Genomic DNA, 23010 nt, shown 5'->3' on the forward strand with positions numbered 1-23010 from the left:
CATTCATCACCGCTGCTTTTATATTAATATTTTTTGGTACTGCACAACGGTGAATTTCAGTTTTGAACATTAATTTTTATTTGTAATTTTAATTAAGATTTCAAAAAATAAAATATGGATTATAATTTATATTATGCTAAAATACCAGGAAATTAGCTACCATTGGTTTGAGAAAAACATAATCATACACTAAATAACATTAAAATCTTTAAAATTATTTTTTGAAATAGTTGAGATTGTTTGAAATATTTAATATATTATATTAGGTAGTATTATTTCCCTAGAGAATACTGCTAATGTATAGGTACATCGATCAAAAGTAATATAGACATCAGTTAAACAATGGTCTTAGTCTAAACTATGTATAGGGTTAAACTTTGATTTCCTTGAAATTATCGTACTTTAATATTATTCTTATACGTCCGCATAAAAATAGTTAAAAATTTATCTAATTAATCAAAAAAATTTATTTGAGCATCGAAAACACCGAAATAAACGATAAGTGAAATGGTTATTATGTAATTTTAATAATGTATTTTTAAATATGTGTTTCAGACTTAGAAATTCAAGAAATTTAATTTATTTTAAAATATTATTTTTACACAAATACGTAATTAACACTATCTTAATATATTGTATTTTATGTGATTCAATTACAAAAATCATGAAGTTTAAAATAAAACTAATATAAGAGTCCATGTATACTAAATAATTAATATAATATATTATGTAAATTGTATGATTTTACATTTATGTTAAAATACCAAGTTATTATATTTTAATTTTTACGTAAATAAATGTGGTATAATATAGATATGATAATAATATTAATAGATGTACAATAATGATTGTAATAATGTATTAATATTTAATAACATAATAATAATGTATAAAAACAATATAATTTTGATTATCGAATTTTTTTAAATTTATTCAACAAAAATTAAGGTTTATTAAATATTTCTGAAAGCTTTTATTCTGCAAAGAAGATATTTGGGTTACTGAAGAAGCATAATTATTTTGTTATTCACACAATACACATATAACTTTAAAAAGAAAACTTAACAAAAAAATATTCAAATATACTTATAAATATGCATTATGCATGTTATTATTATATATTCTATTTGAATAATTCAATGATCACAATATAGACCTATAAAATATTACAATTGATTTTGAAATACATAATTACTAATATATTTGAATTATAGTTTTAAATATTCTAATTATTTGGTTTATGTTATAAACAGTAAATATTTAAGTTGATTCTCATATAAAACAAAATACAATTAAAAATTGAAGTTTATATGTAAATTAATTTTATTGCATAACTATTAAAAAAAAAAAATTTCAATTTTATTATCTTATAAGATTTTCAACAATTTTTATCGATATTTAGGTACAATCAATTTCAAGCCCTGGTCCCTAACTTACATTTTTTTTTATAGCTTTTAAAAATTAAAATATCAAACATAATTTAATTAATTTGTTACTTAATGTTTTGATCTAACTCTGTTCACTTAGATACTTAAAAATTGTACTTTTGCGGTGCTTCAGCATAAACTATAAACCGTATAAACATTAAATTTGTCGTGGTAAACCAGCAAACGTAGGATTTTCTCACTGTGAGCCCAGAGTAGTAAAGCCGGATTATATAGGTTCAATGCTGTCCTAGAATAAATCTATTGTCAATCCAGCAGAAATGCAATTTCGATAAAGCATCTTATGAACTGACATAATTTAATTCGTTGTGGATACTAGTCGTTACTGAATAATCGTATTAAAAAAAAAAACCAAAAATACATTATCAATATTTTCAAATCTTTCAACTATCAATAATTATTATTTATGTATGTTTTATTTAAGTTTTTTAAGTAATTTAAATTATTTGAGTACATAATATAATGTTTTAAGTTAAAAGACATATAAAAAATTGGTTTGAAAAAATTGAATTTATAAGGTGTTTGGTTAATACATAATAACAATGTCTATTAATATTTTTGATAAAGAGTTTAAAAAAATAATATATATATATAATTTCATAATCATAGGTACGGTTTTGTTTTAACTTCGAATAATTGATTATAATTAGTTTAAAACCTACTTACCCACTTTTATAAAAACAAATTTAATAATTTATAAAGAGAGAGAGAGAGAGAGAGAGAGTGAGAGAGAGAGAAAGTGAGAGAAGGAGAATAGAGAGAATTAGGTTAATTTTAAATTATGTTGTAAGAAGTTAGACGCGTGGCTACATATCTTGTGATCGTAAAATTTACTTTGAGTCGTCTAAACTATCTTACACTTTGTGGAACTGTCATGAGGGTTGAGTATTATAAAAAAGTCATAAGCACAATAATTCAAATAAGGTATTTATTATTATAGTGGGGCACTGCAGATTACATAGAATAAGAACCACGTCGAAAACATTTCAAAGACCATTTATACGTATTTATGAAATTAATATTTACAAATTATAATATACATTTGTATAACAAAATTTTATAATTAATTTTATGAAATATTTTACTATTTACGTACATTAATAAATTATATATAATAGATACCTTAAATTCTATCATTGGCAACACGAATAATTAAGATATACAGGATACGGAACGAACGTGTGATGAAACTTGTCTAAATTATAAAAAAATAAATGCAGATAAAAAATTTAATTTAATTTAATGTTATATAATCACTGTACTGAGACAATAAGTGAAAAACTGAAAAGACGAACAACGAGAACAAAAATACCGCGAATATCAAAAATATTAACAAAAGAAATACACAAACTAATAATGTTACTTATATATAATTTATATATATAAACAAGAACACAGCATACTATCAATTATCATATCAACTAGGCTAGTCACAACAACGTGCATCGATATTTATTTTAAGAGTAAAAATAATTCAGAATAACTCATTAACTTGTAGTCATTTTAATCCTCAAAACATGTTAAATTAAATAACCTGGATTCTCAAAATAACAATTTTTACGAGTTATTTCAATACCTTCAAATAGTTGAAATATTATATTTAGATCAAAGCTCTATTGTAGTTGATTTAACCTACAAATGCAGTTTACTCCAATTATAATGCTTGACAATATGGTATATAGTTAAAACAACTGTCCCATTTCTATTCGTGTATAATATATATTTTACTTTTAATATTGAATCACGGCGTTCTATTAAACGAGACTAATATATATTTTCTATCAACATTATGTCTTGTATACTGTATATACCTTGTAGGTATATTATATATATTTTTCTCTAAAATATTATTTTTATAATGGAATAATCACTTTAACTTATTAAATTGTTCATTATCTAAGAATTTAAAAGTTATAGTATTCTGGAAATTAAAAAAAAATAAATATTAACAATTTTATTTAGTTTTTGCTCTCGAACTTAATTTAAAAATAAAACACCTAGATTTAATTTAATTAAACATTCGCAAAATATTACACCATTTGTAATTTTTTCCTTTTATTCACTGATTTTAAGCCGCTGTTTGAAGGGAAACTGAATGAAAATTACTTCTTCAAAATATGTTTGTTACCTATAACTCACAGGATTATAGGAATTAATAATTATTATATTGCGTATACGAGTATGCATATTAATGGATAACATTAGGGTGAGGAGATGGAAAATAGTAGGATATGTACACACTTAAACATCCAGAAGAACTTTAATTTATAGTACAATAATAGAGGTACGATTAAAGGAAAAGATCATTTGAACGACCCTAAAACACGTTTTTTGGGCAAATTAAGAAAGATGCGTGATCTGGAAGCTATATAGACTATAGAGCATTCAAAAAATGGTGTGAGTGACCCTGAAGAACGGGGAAGGGGAGTTGTAAGCCAACATATGGATTGAAAAAAAAAAACTAAATTATTATAGTTTTATTTTTAAATGTTGAAGCCAATTTATAAGTACTTACTATTTTTTTACAATTTATTTAGTGACAAAGTCACTAAGACTAAGTCACATAAACACTAGATATAGTTGATAGCCAATTGATTAATTTATGATAATTTAAAATTATATTTAAATTATTTTCTTAAAGTTTCATTTAAATTACATAATTGTTAAAATTTTACTTTAAAAATTATAATTATGCTATGTTAAATAAATAAGAAGTGCAAATTATTTAAGTTAATTAGGCTTTTGAATATTTACCATACCATCTTCAGAAGTATTCAATACAATTACTTTATTTTAATTTTCTTATCCTACCTACTACTCTTTATTATTTATTAAATTCATAAATATTTTTTGAAGTATGTATACATTAAAAATTGTTATAAAATATCTAATATTTAACGTATTTTGTCATATTATTCACCTTAATACGAGTAATTTCATTGCAATTTACAATCAAGTAAACTATTAATAAATTTTAAAAGTTTGTAATATATGCTTATAGCTTGGTTTATTCTATATTTTATAATTTTAAAAAAAGGGTAAAAAAAATTGAACCACTCCTGCTGTATAATATTTTTCGAGTGGGTAACTATAGAGGATATGTTAAATTCGAATTCAATGATATATCCTTGATTTCATATACAAGATATGATCCGCAAGTTATCCATTTCTGTAATACAAATATATAAGTTTAAAAATCCCACGAATGTTTTTTAATTATAACTAAATAATTAACATCGTTGTTTAAATGTTTGAATGAGTAGTCTTGTACGAATTTTAACTTAAAGCGTTTATAAAAAGTAATTATTAATATATTTTTTTAGATTTTATGATTGTATACGAACTAATTTTAAAGAATCTTAAATTAAATTTTAAAAACTTAGATAAAAATGAAAGGTTTTTATGAATTTCTAGCTACAAAATAGTTTGCAATATTTTGTGACTTTGACGAATTTCAACATTCTAACTTCAAAAACATATGAAAAAAATTGTGCGTATGGATTTTTTACATTTTTATACAGATATAAGAACAACATTTGAGGGATCTTATTATTAATTTCTAGAGATTTAATTCAGTGAATAATTTTTATCTTCCAATTATAGAAAAAAATTATAACTCAAAAATAGTTTAAATATTTTGAAAATTTTGTCATAAAATTATATAATACAAATATTTAATGAAAATTTCAAGTATCTGTTTGTTTTTGAATAACACACACACACACACACACACACAAAAACGATTTTATTGAAAATCGAATTTGCGTAAAATTCTCGTTTTACCTTAATTTTTTTGTGGTTTTCTTATATTTATCTATCTAAAGTACAATATAGATTAAATTTTCAACCTAAAAACACTTTCAAAGTTGATAATCGAAGCATTTTATCAACTGCTTATCTCGAGTATATTAATTTAAGTATATTTTATAGGTAGCATTATCTGACATTATATAAAAACTAAGAAGTTATTTATAACAAAACTTAAATTATTGTATACCTAAAATTGCAAAATCTCAATTAATATTAGTTATCTAAATATTATTTGGTAGTATATATATAAATTCATAATTTTACCATTCAAAAAATGTGTAACAGATTCGTTATAATAAAAATTAAATAAAAACTTAAAAATCTAAAATAATATAATATTAGTTTATAATTACCTTATTATGCTCAGTCACACAGATTACTTTCTATAGAAGTGACCAAGACGCTACCAGTTGAAATTTAACTGTTTTTTCTAGATTTTTTTCGTAATCGAAGTTTGGTTTCCACATCTTTAACTGATTATCTTTAATCGTGTCGTTATATATGTTAACTATAAATATTCTACTACCTATCTCATAGAGTCATAAGTCCAGAAGCTAGTTTATGTCCTGTCGACATTAGAAAATATCTTCTAAATCAACGATCTATGTATTTGTACTTATTTGTACTATATTTTACAATCATTGAACCATTGTTCAATGTCTACAACCGCCACAACTCACTGTTAAAACCGTGGTAGCATGATTAACAGTGTTAACATAACACTACTTAGATACGGTTATAGAAATATTTATAGACTACAACAGTGTTCTTAGATAATTTTAATATTTGGTTGCTTATCATTATAAAAAGTGTTTATAGATTTATAGTGTAATATAGGTAATGAATAATTGCTACAAAACCCTTAATCATTGAAAAATAAAATATATCATTTAATATTACGAAAAACAAAAAAATAAAATTTATATAATAAAAGTACAATAGATTAATTTGTCTTAGAACATACTCGTAATATAAAATATAATTATTCATTTTAAAGAAAGTTCAAAATGCTTTTTAGTAAGTATAATATGCAATTTTCTGAGAGAGCTATTGCACTTCAAAAATAAATTGATGATGTTATCAGTAATAAAATTGTTGAAAATTAACTAGTGCCACTGTAGGAAATGCATGTTTAATCTTAACACCTGGTGAAAATAAGTAAAGTCATATTCAAAAATCAATTGAAAAATTGTTAATATTTTTTGTTTATATCATGGTGAATTTTACAAAGTTGAAATTCATAATTTATCAACCGTACTTCAAGTTTGATAACAAAATTACTATTTAAAATAATTGAGTGTAGTTTAAATGGTTTAATGATGGTTTACCAACAGGTATTGTAGATCAGTTTGATAATCGTTTGTTGAAACTTACAGATATTGAGAGACATTTAAAAGTTCTTTCTTTTACCATGGATGCAAAGTTGGCAGAAGAAACCCATTATGAAGTTGTATTATTTAAGAATGATGAAAATATTTATGTCAAAATGGCTGATGAATTTTATATATATGTTGATAATACTCTGCTAAAAAATATTTGAAGCATCAATTGTAAATACAAGGAATATGATAGTTAGGATGATGATGAGCTCAATAAAGAATAATTAAAAAATCAGACGGATTTATTAGACAATCTATACAAAATTTAAAATCAAATAAATAAAACCAAAATAAAAAAAAAAAAAATAAAAAAAAAATAGTCTGATTCAAAAACTTAAGACATTATAATAAAATATATAAAGTATACAAATTGAGAAAAAATATTGTCTTAATTGCAATGGGACTCCAATAATCTCACCATGTTTTTGGCATCAAGAAGACACATAGGTCTAATATAAACATTAAAAGATTCGTTATTTGGAATGAACCTTGTTGAGCCATCTTATTTCCTTGTTTTCTCGTTTTTATAATATAATTTAATGTGAAAACTGTAAACACGGTATACGATATATATATAAACACATAGATATATAGAATGCGTAAATGGCTATTGTTTGGGTCCGATTATAAAACAGATTATGGTATCAGATTAAATAAGTAGGCACGTGTTAACAAATTAACAGAACGTGATGAGTTGGGCTGTGAATTGAATTAACTATAAAACTTGTAAAATATACTTAAATTTTGAAAAATGTGGTATAAATTTTTAGAAATACAGGAAAAACCTTATAAATGCAGGTAATTTTTGGTTTTTGCAACTACGCCCATTTGCGTCAAAACAAAAAAATTGTTTTTTCTGACAGCTCATTTGCGTCAAATTTACTCGGTATAATTATAATAAAATAATATTTTTTTTTCTCAAATAATAATCAATACAGTTTTATTAAAATTTTAGTCAATTGTATAATTTTATTTTTAAATAATAATCAATAATACAAATTATTTTAAACAGTAATAAATAGTTAGTTATAGTACATATAGTAAATATGTAACTTTATTTTCAACGTTTTTAAAAGATGTATTTGCTTAAATATATTCATAGTCATTTTCTACAATTATTTTTTATCCTCTTTTGCTTGTCATGAACTTCATTCTCATAATTTATAATTCAAATATTGTTTAGTATAACGTAATTATATTTATCTTAACAAAAATATTATGTAGACATGTAGATGTAGTGTAGGTAACGAAACGAATGTCTGATAAAATCACACTGCAATCGTTCTTTTGACGAATAATGATAACGGAGCATCTACATCGTATAACATAATAAAACTGATGTAATACTTGTTTTCTATCTTTCTACGCAGTAATATACAAAGCTTTAAAATCTATAGAATTATAAAAATAACTTTATTATATTACAGACACGACTTTTTTTAAAATATACGAATTAACCTATTTGTTATTGTAAAATTGTTATGCAGGTGAATTTGGCACAACGGGCTGTCGGAAAAAAACATACTTCTTTATTTTGACGCAAATGGGCTGTATCCAAAACGAATTAATTTTTTTTGGCGCAAATGGGTAACCCCCATTTATACGCTATTAAGTAGGTTTTCCCGTTAAAATGGAATGGAACATTCTGACAATTTATTTCACTCTCGTCTGTTAAATGTGTAGGTAAGTGTAAACAGTATTAGAGAGTGTCAAAGATATTATTGCATTTATTTCATACTATTGTCTTATTTGTATTTATTAGCATATTTTATTTTTATAAAAAATGCAAATCTGGGATCAGCCAATAAACGAAAAAAATGCCGTAACATTCTTTTAAGAAAAGAGTGTTTTACCGAAAAAACGAGTGTTTGGGCCTGGTAACTAAGTAAAATTGTATTTCAAAAAACAAATTTTATGGAAATATAATGTTAAATTCTGTTAAAAAAATATTATTATTTTTGTTAAGAATTTGTTTCTTGGAAGTCGTATTTTCTTTGTGTGTATGTACACAGATTGGCATTTCGCTTTTTATATTGCTTAGCAGAGGAACTGACTTCTGTGAAATGGTATAAACAACAACTGAATATTTTCGGTAATACATATTACACTGGACTGGTAATATTATATGCTTGAATTATTTATGTTAAGTTTAAGAAAGGTAGTGAAGTACCGTTCTATTGTACATAACGTTTTTAAAAGAGCTATTATTAAAGTCATTTAATTTACTTTTAATATTATATTCTATATAATTTTTCCCGAAAATATTGCATTTATTATATTATTAATATTCAATTATTATAATAAAATTAAAGATCGGATTTTGCATAAAATGTATGTTGCTATTTTCAACATTATATACATGCAGTCAATGAGTGTCCACTAATCGTTAATTAATTGATTAAGTATCAAAATTGTATACTACGTATTTTTGTATATTATTCTGACGTTAGAGAATATTCTGCATATTTTTGCATATTTTAACAAAAAACCGTACATATATACACTTAACGATCCAAAAAGACGTTGAGCAAAAAAAAACACAGATTATAGGTAAGTTTATATAATATCAAATATTTTACGTCTTAAAGAATAATCTTTAATGACTTATTGTTTTTTCAATTAACATACTACATTAAACCATACTTTTTTCTATTTATATCACCAATGTATCTACTATTTATTTTTAGTAAAATATTTTTTTAAATGTATTACCAAATGATATTATCACTGAAAAATTAAAATCAAATATAAAATTTAATAAAAATAAAAATTTGATTTTGAATGTTATGCATTTTTTACTTGTATATTTTGACTTTTTTGATGCATATTTGCATGTATATTTTACAATTTAAAATGCATATAAATCTGGTCTTTAATTATAATATTATATATTTATATCAAATTATATAAATTATGTTTACTTTTAAGTTAATTATTATTACCATACAGTAATCATCATGAAACATCGTGAATCTACATAATTTGAAAATTTAATTGAGTATAGTAAGTTCATAAATAATAAAAAAGATTTTCTCTAATAATATTTTTATACACGACAAAATAATTTATTAAAATATCGTTATTTGTCGTTTAAATAAGTAATTTCGACCAAATTGAAATTGAAATGTCTTAATATATTTTTTATATTCCAATATAAGCTACTTATGAAATATATTGTATACAATTTTCAAAACTTAGATACAGAAAGATGAATTTTTATGAATTTTTAACTACAGTTTGAAAGTTTTTACGATTTTAACAAATTTTCGAATTTGTATTTATAAATTGTCGAAATTTATCTTAAAAGGTGTACAAAAAAAAATTGTGTATATGTATTTTAAATATTTTTATACAGATAAAATAATATATTTTGTGAAATCTCATATTAAATTTTTAAGTATTTCTATTTAGTAAATAATTTTGAATCAATATTTATAAAAAAAAAAACTACTTAAACAATATTAAAAATTTATCATGCCTATAATAACTTAAAAAGTGTTAAAATAATATGTTGAAAATGTTATCATAAAATTAAAATAATAATATAAATATTTGGTGAAAGTTTCAAGTATTGAATGTTATTATTTTTTTGAAATACAATAAAATATTAAAAATTATTTGAGTAAAAATAATTATTTTACGGGTGAATATCGAATGTTGTAAATTTTCGAACTTTAAAATGCTCATAAAAAATTAATTTGGTTTTTTGGTAGAATTTATTTTTCACATTTAGGTTGATCAAATATTAAAGAACTTTGTATTAAATATTTAAGTATTTCCACAATGTAAATAATTTTTAATCGACGTTTACATAGAAAAAAAAACTCAGGATAGGTCCGGACTTTATAGGTACTAGGTTGGTTGTACAACAAATATACTTTATTTGCCATAAAGTTATATAGGCTATGAACTTTTTTTATAGGTCTACGGAATCTAGGGAAAAAAACGTCAAATGTGTTTTTACTTAAGTGGATTGGAAGCGGTGATTTTCTGTCTTTGTCTAATACATGCGTTATATAAGATTGTAAAAGTGAACTGTTTCTTATGAGTATAGTAAAAAAAAATGTATAACTTAATTATTTAATACAGAATAAATTATTCTCTGTTAAAAATACAAAATTGTTATGATCTGGATATTAACTTTAAGTATTGCCAAATTGGACAACCATTTTATTTTATCATTAAAACGAAAAAAAAAAAAATGATTTTATTTCAAAAGTTAAATAGTACAATATATTATATTTTAATAGTAATTAGTCGTTAGAAGATTCAAGACACTACATCACATTACAATAATTTTTAAGTACATATTGTAAAAATAACAATAATAAAATCATAATTTTTTATTGATCATTAAAAATGATATATACTAAATGTAATTTCATTATTTGGTTTCTAGATACTTTTAAGTATTTTCTAATACTGTGGCGTTCACCCCCCCCCCCCCTTCCAGAAATGTATGGTTTTTTACGAGCGTTGATTATATAACTAAGATGGTTGAAATATTAAATTGTATTTAGTTATCACTCTGTAGAATTTATGCTCATATTGTAGAATAGATATTATATCTACTCGTAATATTATTAAATTACTACATGTAGATCTATTTAGAAAAGTTCAAGTTAACAAACATCGCCTGATATTAATTCCAATAATAGACACTATAATTTTTTGTAGTCGTCAAGAGCTAACCTTGAGAGGTCATGACAATAGTGGGCCTATTTTTAATTTTGAAAAAGATAAATTAAAAAAATATAAAAAAAGACGGTAAATTTCGATTTTTGTTAAGATTCCGAGCATAAAGTGGTGATTTAATACTAAAAACTTATTTGACGAATTCGTCGGGAAAATCGGTTTATATTAGTCCCATAATTCAAAATGAAATAATACAAAATGTGGCTCAGGTTAAGTTAGGTTAGTTTTTGTCTGTTTTAATTTAATTTATGTATTTTATCTGTGTTTTATTCAAGTAATGTTTAGTGTCTATAATTATTAAAATAAATTTAGCTTAAAATATTGATCAAATAATTTTTTTAAACCCCCCCCCCCTCCCTTAAATTAATTTTTACATACGCCATTGTTCCATTAATTAATTAATAAATGTTAGTATCGTGACGATTAATTAAATTATTTGTTAAATCATGATCTGTCAATCAGGACGAGATGTCAATAATGATGTATATTACAAGGAGTGCTTATAAATATTAAATTATAACAATAGAAATAAAAGTGCAATAATTGTAATCACATTAATTGGAAGAATAGGTAGACGTATTAGATTAATCTGTAGGTACGTCGTTGATGCATGACGATGCTGGACGATCAGTTAGACCTCGGTGGGTCGGCCCGACGTTCTCACATCAAATGAATTAATTAAAAAAGTAATACGAATATTACATCTATGAACAGTTAGTAATATAATAATACATTTCAATACAAGTAACAACCACAGCAATAATAATGGTCCCAAATTCCAATAATTTATTTTGCCGATTGACGGCGAGGCCTTTAAATGTACGCGGAACTCGGTGCGACGGTACTGCTTGCACTGACTACGAGAAGTCGGCCTCGAAAGTAATAACAACAATAATACATGCATGTATTTTGTAGGTATTTATTTTAAAATAAATCAATAAAATACTGGCAATAGTTCGATATAGACAGCAATTTTTATTGCACGCACTATTTTGTTCCGATTCGATTACGTACTGGGTTTTACTAACAATTGATCTCGCTGCGACTATATATCTCTCACTCTCTCTCTATGCATACCTACCTATATGTTATACATATGTGATATATAATATATATACGTACAAAATGTGATTTGTCATCCTTTTCGAAACATAGTACTACGCGAACGAATAATATTTGAAATACGCGCGCAAAGTAATTGCATTTCTTCACTTAATCCATTTTTTCTTTTTGTTTGGTGAAACGAATTTCCAGAATTACATATATTTTATATCGTGGGTCTAAAGTATTTTACGATAAATAATAGTAGCTACTAGTCCACTGACTATATACCTATTTATTGAGGTAATAACGAAACTTTTTCTTCAAAACACTTGCTCAGAGATACAGCTTTCATCCATCACTGCAAATTTAAACTACCTACACAAAAACAATATAGGAAAATGCACACTGCGAAACTTTGTTTGATATCATACGAGTAATTGATGTATTTTATTATATTTTATTCGCGTTTAATAATACCTTAAAATCTTGTACAATAATTGAAGCACTATTAATGAATTCAGTAAGTATAAGTTATAATTTAAGTAAAGTGGTAAGTTGATACGTATTATACTCAGATATTTAAAGTTTAACTCAATAAAACATAAGTATTGAAAAGTCTTAATATTTTGGAGTACAAAACAAATCAGTATTTAAGTAGTAAATAAGTAGGTATTACCCACTGTTAGAAGATACAAATTCATTTTATTTAGAATTTTACATTTTTTGATTAGCTCATAACAATCATAAAATTGTGTAATAAAAAGCTACCTAAATAATATTTTAGAACGTTCAAAATAAATGTTAACCCAATAGTTATATATTTTAATATAAATAAGTAAGTATTTTATAATACATGTATATTTAATATTAAAATTGGTATTCGTATCCATATTTACGTGTAATCTTTTTTATTTAACAAGTTTTACTCACAACTAGTGTTTCTCCCAACCTTTTCATCACCAAGTACCACTTGACATTTTTATGATCAATACTTGTATTCCTTAATTCTAAAAGTTAAATAGAGTTTAAATTTTATTACATGCGTCTTTTTTTAATAATTCTTTTGTATAATATGTATAAATGTAAAATATCTTAGTTTTTGAATCTATGAATTAAATTTAAATTTTAAATTTTAAAATATTTTTTGTGAAATTTGTTTCTGTTTATTTTATGCAAAACCAGGCTGAATGGAATTTATTTTTGCTTGTAAATCACTTTAAAAATGGAGCTTATTTCTGTATTAATTTTTTAAATACGATTGTTCAGAAATTTCATTTTTATACTAATAAAGTAGTAGCTTATTAGGTAGTAATAAGTAATAATAACAATACGTTAAGACTCTAAATTTAATGTTATAAATGTAACATTTTTAACGTTTTATACAAATTAAGTTTTGAGATAGGTATATGTTAATAATAGTAAATGTCAACATAATAATATAATAATGATAATGGTATAGGAATAAAATACAAAAATAAAATTATCATGAGAAATTTAAAGCTGAGTTACATAGATAAAATATAAAAAAAAATTTATTTTGTAGCTTTATTATTTTTTTAGTTTAAAAACGTCCAAGTTTGAGGCATATATTGTTGTATGTGTATTAATTCATTATACGCTATACTCAGATTAAATAATATAATAAATAATGATGATTGTAAAAAATATTTGTCAGTATTATTTAGTTCAATCATTGAAGATATCATGAGGGTATTTTATAAATTACCGTAAGTTCGTTATTTAATACAAACCATGGTGCATTTTTGATTATTCTAAAAACTTTGGATTGAAAAACCTTAACGTAACTTATAGATATTATACAAAATAAATATACGTTCTTTTGTCTTTTATAGTATTTTATTACAAGTAGTTTATAGCTAATACCAATTTATTTTGTTATGAAAAGACCAAATTATTTCACTCACGCTGTTCAATAATACGAACAATATGTAATTTTATTTGAATAATAAGTATATAGTGTAGTATGTTGTACATGCGTATCTATGTATATGTATTAAAAATAATATAATTAGTGTCACCTTGTATACCTATTATAATTATGCATTTTCTTGTGATGGAAATGACAATATGTCTCGTTGATAAACGACTTATTTATTCTTCTTCCATGTACTTGGTAAATTTGAATTACAAAACACAAGAGAATATAATTAATTCATTTTACTCGTGATTGCAACATCAATATAGTAAAGGTATGCATTTATTTTGTGTGATTTACTTCATCTAAAATTTGGAATAACGAATATTTTTAATCGATTCGGAACTATTAATCCTGGGAAACTTATTTTAAGTACAATTTTCCCAAGTCAATAAATACTGTTATTAACCTATTAGGATCAAATAATTGTGTAATTATATAAATAAAATATATAAATTTATAATAAATATCAATGATATTTGTTTTAACTAGGTGCACTGGAGTCACCACCGTCATGTGAATAACAACCAATATAAATTAGTCAAAAATAATAAAATTTACTTGTACGAGCTATTTATTTGGCCACCTAGGAATTTATTGAGGTAAAACAGATAAATATTTATCATTTTATTATGAAATAAACGTTATTTATTGATTAATATTCTAAAGAATACGAAGTTATTTACTTACTAATATATAGAAAGAAAGATTTAGTTAGTTTCATCTTAAAGAAAATTATTGTGTAGTGCGTCGAACAACTTTAACCTCCACTGTAGTGCTGTAGTGAGCACCTTTATACTTGTAGGTAAATTATAAAAAGTAATAAATGTGAAAACTTTAATTTGTATCTATAATTTTTTTAATTAGTTTGTCCAATAGTTTCTGATAAAGATTCTAAAATCATTAATCATCTACAGAGTATTATTATGAATTAAAAACTAAACAGATATTTCTATGGAAAAAAGAAAGATGAATAATTCAGTAAAATAAATCTATTATAATTATTAGTTATTACAACATATTTTGAGTAATCGTATTACCTATTGAATTAGTAATACTTACATTTTGATTCCATTAAGCAAATAAAGGTACATATATTTAATTATATATATATATATTTTTGTTTAAAGTTATTAAAATGATTAAATTTTGTACTTTATTTAATAAATCCACGTGCTATTATCATTAAGCAATTTATAAAAATGTAGTTCAGTTTAAAGTTGTATTTCTCAATCTATGTGTTAGCGAGTAACTCTAAATACGTCACGAAGTTTATTAAATGATACAAAATATAAAAATTGCTGACACGATTTATAAAATCTTATATTTATTTAATATAATTTCTATGAAAAATATAAATTAAATAATTTAAAAATAAATTATCTGTTATCGACTTATTTTACATATTTCATATTACCAATTAAAATTAAATAATACCCATTATTCATATTTTTTTATTGTATGTCGCAAAATATTAAATATTTTAACAGCGTGTCGTTATAATATTATACAAGAGCTTAAAAACACTGGTTTAAAACGTCACTTATGTATTATTTATAATTACCCAGTATTAACTAGGTGCTATTGTATCACTTATTGTTAATTTATAATATAATCCGGAGACCTGATAATGACATAATAGCCGTATTACAATTTACAATTGGTATTAAATGTATTGAAATATTATTGAATTTAGTATTCTGGGACATGATTTATTTGAGTACAATAACAAATCTATACTAAGTTATAAATTGTTAAAGCTTTTATGTATTTAATAATAACTGTTTTAATAGATTATAATTTATACGTAGGTATTATTATTGTATTGGTATAAATTAATATGTATGTGGTATTTGTTATAGAATAAATGAGACTTAAACTTTTTTACTTTTTTATTGATCTTTAATATTTAAAACATGTAATCGAGTGTAAAAATACTTTACATAAAATATGACTTTTATAATATACAACACTAAATACACTATAGTCACTAATTCACTATATACACTTTAATACCTACTATGGTATATTTTATATGTACATATTGTACTTTGTAGCTCATTATTTTTCTCATAATCAAATGTTATCAAGTTATATAGGTACATTTATTTAAGTCATCATAAATAGGTACTTGGTTTATTTGTATTTTATACCAAACTAAATGTTTTCAAAAATTATCTCGAACGTTTTAAAATTAAATATATATAAAATATGGTGTTACAGTAGGTTAATATTTTTATTTCAAGACATATAATATAAAGTTATAAAACAAAATTGTCTGTTTTAACAAAAATGACTGTTTATTTTCTATTTAGTTATTTCAGTTATTGAAGTACTAAATAAGGCAGTATAATTACAATACTCAGATTTGTCTAATATGTTTGAACAATTATATGGTTTTCATTTGTTAAGAGAATAATGATAAAAATTGAAAATATTTTAAATAAATATTAGAACTATAATTAATCATAAGTTTTCAAAGCATAAACAGTCATTATTTTTTTTTTTTTTAGTGTATATATTGTATAAGTACTTTGAAAAGACAGAAATCGATAAAAATGCTATAAAATATAATGAAAAAAAAAAAAAAACAAATAAATGACCTAACAAATCAAAACTTAAATTATATTAAAGTATAACAGTTTTGAATTGAAACATTTTATCCGTGTTCTTAACTTCATAAGTAAAGACATCTAGGAAATAGAGGAGGAATAAAAAAAATAATCCATAAGTTGAATATTTTATTACTATTTTTAGGTACCTATGTTAGGCATATACATCAGCATATATTCATGAAATTTATTTAATTTACTACTGAATAAAGTATAATGTATCATGTTTAACAAGAAAACTTTTGGTTCATTTTACTAAGGCAAATTCTGAATTTTTATCCTTAGATATTTTAATGGTTATATTTATATAATATTTAAATATATACTCTTAAATAATAATACTCAGTTATGTGCATCTTTAAATATGGAGGGGAGGGGCTATACTGAATCTGTTAATCAGTGACGTCATTTGAAAATTTGAGTACAGGGGGAAAATTTGCGATGGCTTCACTCATTTTAGCGTATGGGGAGGTCTAGGGGAGGGGTGCATTCATATTACTAAAATTATTTTACACATTTAAAAAAAATATTATTGTATGTTTTATTAATCTAAAATTGTAAGATCATTTTAAAAAAATAATAGAAAAATAGAAAAATATTGAATTACTTTGGACCACGGCGTGTCTTCACGCTCCGATCCATTAAAATTACGTCACTGCTGTTAATGCGTTGTACATCATAAATTCAAAATATATTATAATGACATTTGTCATGCACTCGTAGTATTCATCAGTATTAATATATTATATAATATGATAACTTTTTTCACGTCTTTTATATTTTATTTCGAAGAAATTATAAAAATACATTTTTCTTGGTCGTAGGTACATCGTTATTGTATAAAACTCGTATTTTCATCTTTAATATAAAGAATTTAATAAACGTAACAAATAATAATATATTGTACCATTTGTACCATCGATCGCTTTTCAGTATTTTAATAAAAAAAATAACTTAAAGTACTAAGAAATTATCGATTGCCGCTAAAAAGTTCAGAAAATGCTATATAAACTAATATGAGCATATTGTAATAGATGTTAGTATAAAAGATCAAAAGTTTTTATTTTGTATTATGAATGATGACCAGACAAAAATTTATAAGAAAACGTATTGTACTTACTGATATTAAAATACACTGGTTTATTTTACCTTTGTATTTTTTCAATTTTAGATACGCCAAGTAAAATGCGTAAGAATTATATTATTAAGGGTATTTCATGATAACTGACAACGTTGCATATAAAGCATATTATATAGATATATGAGCGATGAATATGTATTTTGGGTAGGTTTTTCAATAAAAAATGTATATGTTCTCCACAAATCAATTTATTTTTTATTTAAAAATGTACACTTTATTTAATGTAAATATTTTATTTGTTGTGTATACAGTGATGCGGCAATGTAGCTCTTCATATCGGATGTCTGGTTTAGATCGGCGAACAAACGTAGACATACAAATTTTGAGTGCTGCTAGTAAAGCAATTGCAGAAAAATGCTTTTGGAACGCGTGCAAAGCATTATCTTTTGGATTGTTTCTGATGGCTGTCGGAGCCATAATGGCCATTATTGGTATGTACATTTATTTTTATTACACAAACGAAATGTCCATTAAAAATTGAATTATTTATCTATTTACCGTAATAAACAATATAATATTGCGTATTATTTACTGAATTATTTTAAATATAATGCGGTACGATGAATTTGATTCTCTAGTAAATAGTTATAATAACTATTGCAATGTTTTAAACAAATAGCTATATTAGATTATAAAAGATAATTTTATTATATATATTAATAGATTAATTTTAATAAATAATTATCTGTATAAAAGAATACATATTTCAAATTTGATGATACATGTGTAGTGTATGAGTATTATAAAATAAACCCATAAAAATATATAAGTTATTTAAATAATTTATAATTATTTAAATATATTTACATAATATAGTTGTTATACTAAAAATCAATGTTTTCAATATTGGGACCCAGATGTCCCATATGTACAAAGCTTTATACATAAATAGTAATTTCAAAATCAGTTTAGTAGTGTTGAGGGAATAACGATTTAATATATAATAGTAACAATAACACTACAATTAGGCAATTGACCTATTAAATTTTTATACATAACTAATAATGTACTAATTAGTAGATAAATCTCAATCATTATAGAGCAACTAGCAAGGGCTAAGGATCTAACTAGGAACACTATTAATACATAGTTTTAATTAAATAAATACATGTCCTATTTTTCCTTGATTTTTATTGTTATTAATAATATTTTTTTTATTACGTAAAAACAAACGAATTAAAGGTTTAAGTTGTAATCGGATGGATTTAATATACATTTTAAGTGTATATAATATAGAACAATCAGTGAAAAATGTTTTTCTTCGATACTATTACAACATTACTTTCATTATAATATCAAAGTAAATCAGTTTTTTTTTTAATATTAATGTTAGAAATATATTTTATATTTATGAAAATAAATAAATACAATACATAGTATTATAATATATAATATATAGTTAATACTTATCATAGTTTAGATGTCTATACATTACTTTTACAAGTGTTAGAATTAATTATTAAAATATTTAATATTCTGTTTAAATCAAATTAATTATCTACTGTTTAAAACTAAAATCGTATTTTATCGTAGCAGTGACCTGCAGTTGAGTTTTATTTATGTTTAATAATAGATTTTTAAAAGTACTCTTTATGTGAAAATGTGCTATTAGCCGTTTAAAGTACCATGAAAAAAATTTAATAAATATTTATATGATATTTTCACTCGAAGCGTGATGATTAATTATATTTTATATTTTCATTGATAGAGATACGTAGCATATTTTTTTGAACATAATGAGATAATATATTTAAAAAAAAAAAAAAAAAAATGAAAAATCATGATATTAGATTTTATTAATTTTATTATTTTATTAACAGAGTTATATAAAAATAATTATGACATCAGAAGAAGTTTAGGACCAAATCCAAAAGACGAAATTAACACAATAGAATTCTTTAAATTAAAAAAATGCTTAACCTACTTTAAGATAAAACCAATAATATTATAAAATTATATATATATATATATTTAAATTTATTTTCTAAAAATGTAACGTTAATAGCCCTAGTTGTCGAAGCGAAAATTGTGTGTACATTTCAAGATCAATAAAAAAAAAAAAAAAAAGAAAAAGAAAATAATTATGACAAACTACTAACAAACAATTATAATTCGCGTAACTCAAGAATTAAACAAATATTAGTGTGGTTTAATAATTTTTGCTGAATTACGATTTTATGTATTGGTAGTTTATTAATAAAAACTTATTATTCAACACTCATTAATATAATTAATAGTTGAATTACTATACTTTAAAATTGATTCATGTTAATTTATTCTGTTCAAAAGTAAAACGTAGTTTAAAATATTCTTCATAATAAGTAGGGCGTATCTATTTTTATAGTTAGTTTCTACACTAATAGAATATAATATTATTTAATGATACAATATGCAGGTACCAGTTACCTACCTCACACTGACTTTCATCGTATTTGTATCCTAATCGATTGATAGAGTTGAGTTATTTTTATCATATTATATATTCAAAAAATTAACATTCTTACGATTCACACACAATTATAAACTAGGTTGAATTGTACATTATATGCAGCTGATGAATTACTCGCATAACCTGAATAATTATTAATAACTATTTCTGTATAGAATTAAAGCAACTCAGTAAAAATTTATTTTTCAATGGTAATTTTTTTAATTTTATGATAACTTATAGGTAAATTTAAATGTAAAACTAATAAGAAGTCGTTCGGTTTAATTTATGTTTTACGTATAATAATAATTTTAATACCAACATTAATAAAGTAACAATATTTGTAGGTATAGAATTATTCAATTTTTTTTTATTTGAAGGTTTTTTTTTTAATCTTTAAAAATGGACGATTAAACGAAAAATAAATAATTTTAAATCAATTTCAGTTTTTTGAAATATTAGTGGTTGAATTTCTTATTATAAATGGTTCAGGAATTGATTAAATTAAAATTTATATATAAAGTATTAAGTTGGTAGTTTGGTTCAAGTTTTTGAATGAGCTATAAATAAGACTTTATATTATTTTTACCATTTATAAAATTTAATTAAATGTATTGTTTTAAAATTATAAATTATTATAATATTTGACAAAAGTTGACTTTAATCCGATTACATGAGTTGTTTAATATAATTTTCTTCAGTCTAAAAATACTTTTAAAACTATAGAGAGTTACGCAAAACAAATCAACATTTTCATGCATAAACTTTAATGATCCTGAACCAAACAAAACAAAACAAAATCAAGTAACTAAAATTTAAAACTTGTTCAATTAACTTCTATTCAAAGTTCAATGAAAAGAGTATGATATAAACCTTTATAGAAAGTAAAAATCATAATTTATAAGTTTTACTATAAAAGGATTAATAAATTTAAAAACTAATACTTTTTACTGAATGATTTATAAAATTCATTATTAAATAACTTTAATATTATTCTGAATATAGGTAAACGTAGTGATCCCATTTGTTTATAAAGTCTTCTTTCATATAATATAACTTATGATCTTTACAGTACCTTAGAACCCTACTGTATTTATTGTATAGTATTATAGCTATACAATTACATTTTGAAACGTTGAATACAATTCTTCGTTATTATTATACATTTTTAAGATGTGTTATATCCTATGGGTTATTTTGATTCTGATTAAAAGTTACAAAAACAGTACATTATTAATAACACCATGATTTTGCAAGTCATTATTCTATTTATGGTTTATAATTATGTAAATAATATGGTGTATACTAAAACTGCATCTTATAAATTGGTATTTTTATTACTCTTTTGTTTTCTTTTGATATTTGGATTGAGATTGAATAAGGTATGATTTGTTAGCAGTATTTAAGCCGCAGTCATAATAACACAAATATATGTATAAAAGTGTATTTTAGTGTTGGTTTAATTTTGAAAATTAAATTAATAATCCAATAAACCTACTAATAAAGTATACAAATAAAAAATATTTATTATATTTTGTTACATATCTAAAAATTATGGCACATATACCGATTATACCAATGGGAAATTCCGTAAATTATCATTTTTAATTTCTACCAAAAATATTATACTTGTTTTAAATCATATTGCTATCAGTATTTAATATTAAGCTCCATCAAAAGCTAAATATCCGATTTTTTTAATTTACATGTTTTTCAGCATCTACTTGTATTTATTAACTTTTGATTAAATAATCCTGCTTGCAAATTTATTGGGATTTTTTTGTACATAATCTAACTTTGATACACATTTTGAAATGTATTTTATTTTCACTTTTGACGAATTATTTTATAGGATATTACGCGGAACAGCTTTCATCAGATGATATTGTTACTAAAACTGATATTGGAAATTCGAGTACATCCATACGTACAGCAAAAACAACAAAAAAATCATCTCATATATATAAATTGTCATATGCTGGACCAATTGTGATGGGCGTTGGAGGTAAATATTGAGTAATATTATTATGTGTGATACAAAATATAATTAAAATTTAAAACTTACTTAAAATTATTTGTTTTATTCATTAATGATAATTTCAAAAGTACACAATTATGATTTTACGTCATACTAAGTTTCAAAAATGTGATGTTACCTACTTTCATTAAAATATTAAAATATAAATTTAAGGGTTAATCGTGCAGCAATTTAACTTGTATTATAATACTATACTTACTTGATTGGTTACCATAAATCACCATACTACACACGTTTTATCGTTTTAGAACAATGGATATTTTTGGAATACTTTTACTTTTATAAAAAAGATAAAAACTTATAAAAAACCTGATTACTTGATAATAAAAGTAGAAAAAGTTTTAATGTTTTATTTTTTTTTTTTGTTCAGGGTTATCCTTAAAACTACTGAGTAATTTTCAATTTCGAAAATCTCTAAGTATTATCTGTATTAAATTAAATATGCTAGGTATTTGAAACTTTTGTAATACTTTTATACTACT

The 23010-nt window shown here is 23.0% G+C and overlaps 1 protein-coding gene across 1 annotated transcript in view; it reads left to right on the forward strand.

The window, feature by feature from the left end:
* LOC112595934 overlaps window positions 1-23010 on the forward strand; it is a 30512-nt gene that overhangs the window by 4150 nt on the left and 3352 nt on the right. The window contains 2 exon segments of the mRNA XM_025341341.1: window positions 18314-18493; window positions 22343-22495. Coding sequence (XP_025197126.1) covers window positions 18316-18493; window positions 22343-22495 — 331 coding nt within the window. The 5' untranslated portion in view covers window positions 18314-18315.

The sequence above is a fragment of the Melanaphis sacchari genome, unplaced genomic scaffold (assembly GCF_002803265.2).
Source record: "Melanaphis sacchari strain LSU unplaced genomic scaffold, SCAv2.0 Contig2_pilon_pilon, whole genome shotgun sequence".
Lineage (NCBI taxonomy): Eukaryota > Metazoa > Arthropoda > Insecta > Hemiptera > Aphididae > Melanaphis > Melanaphis sacchari.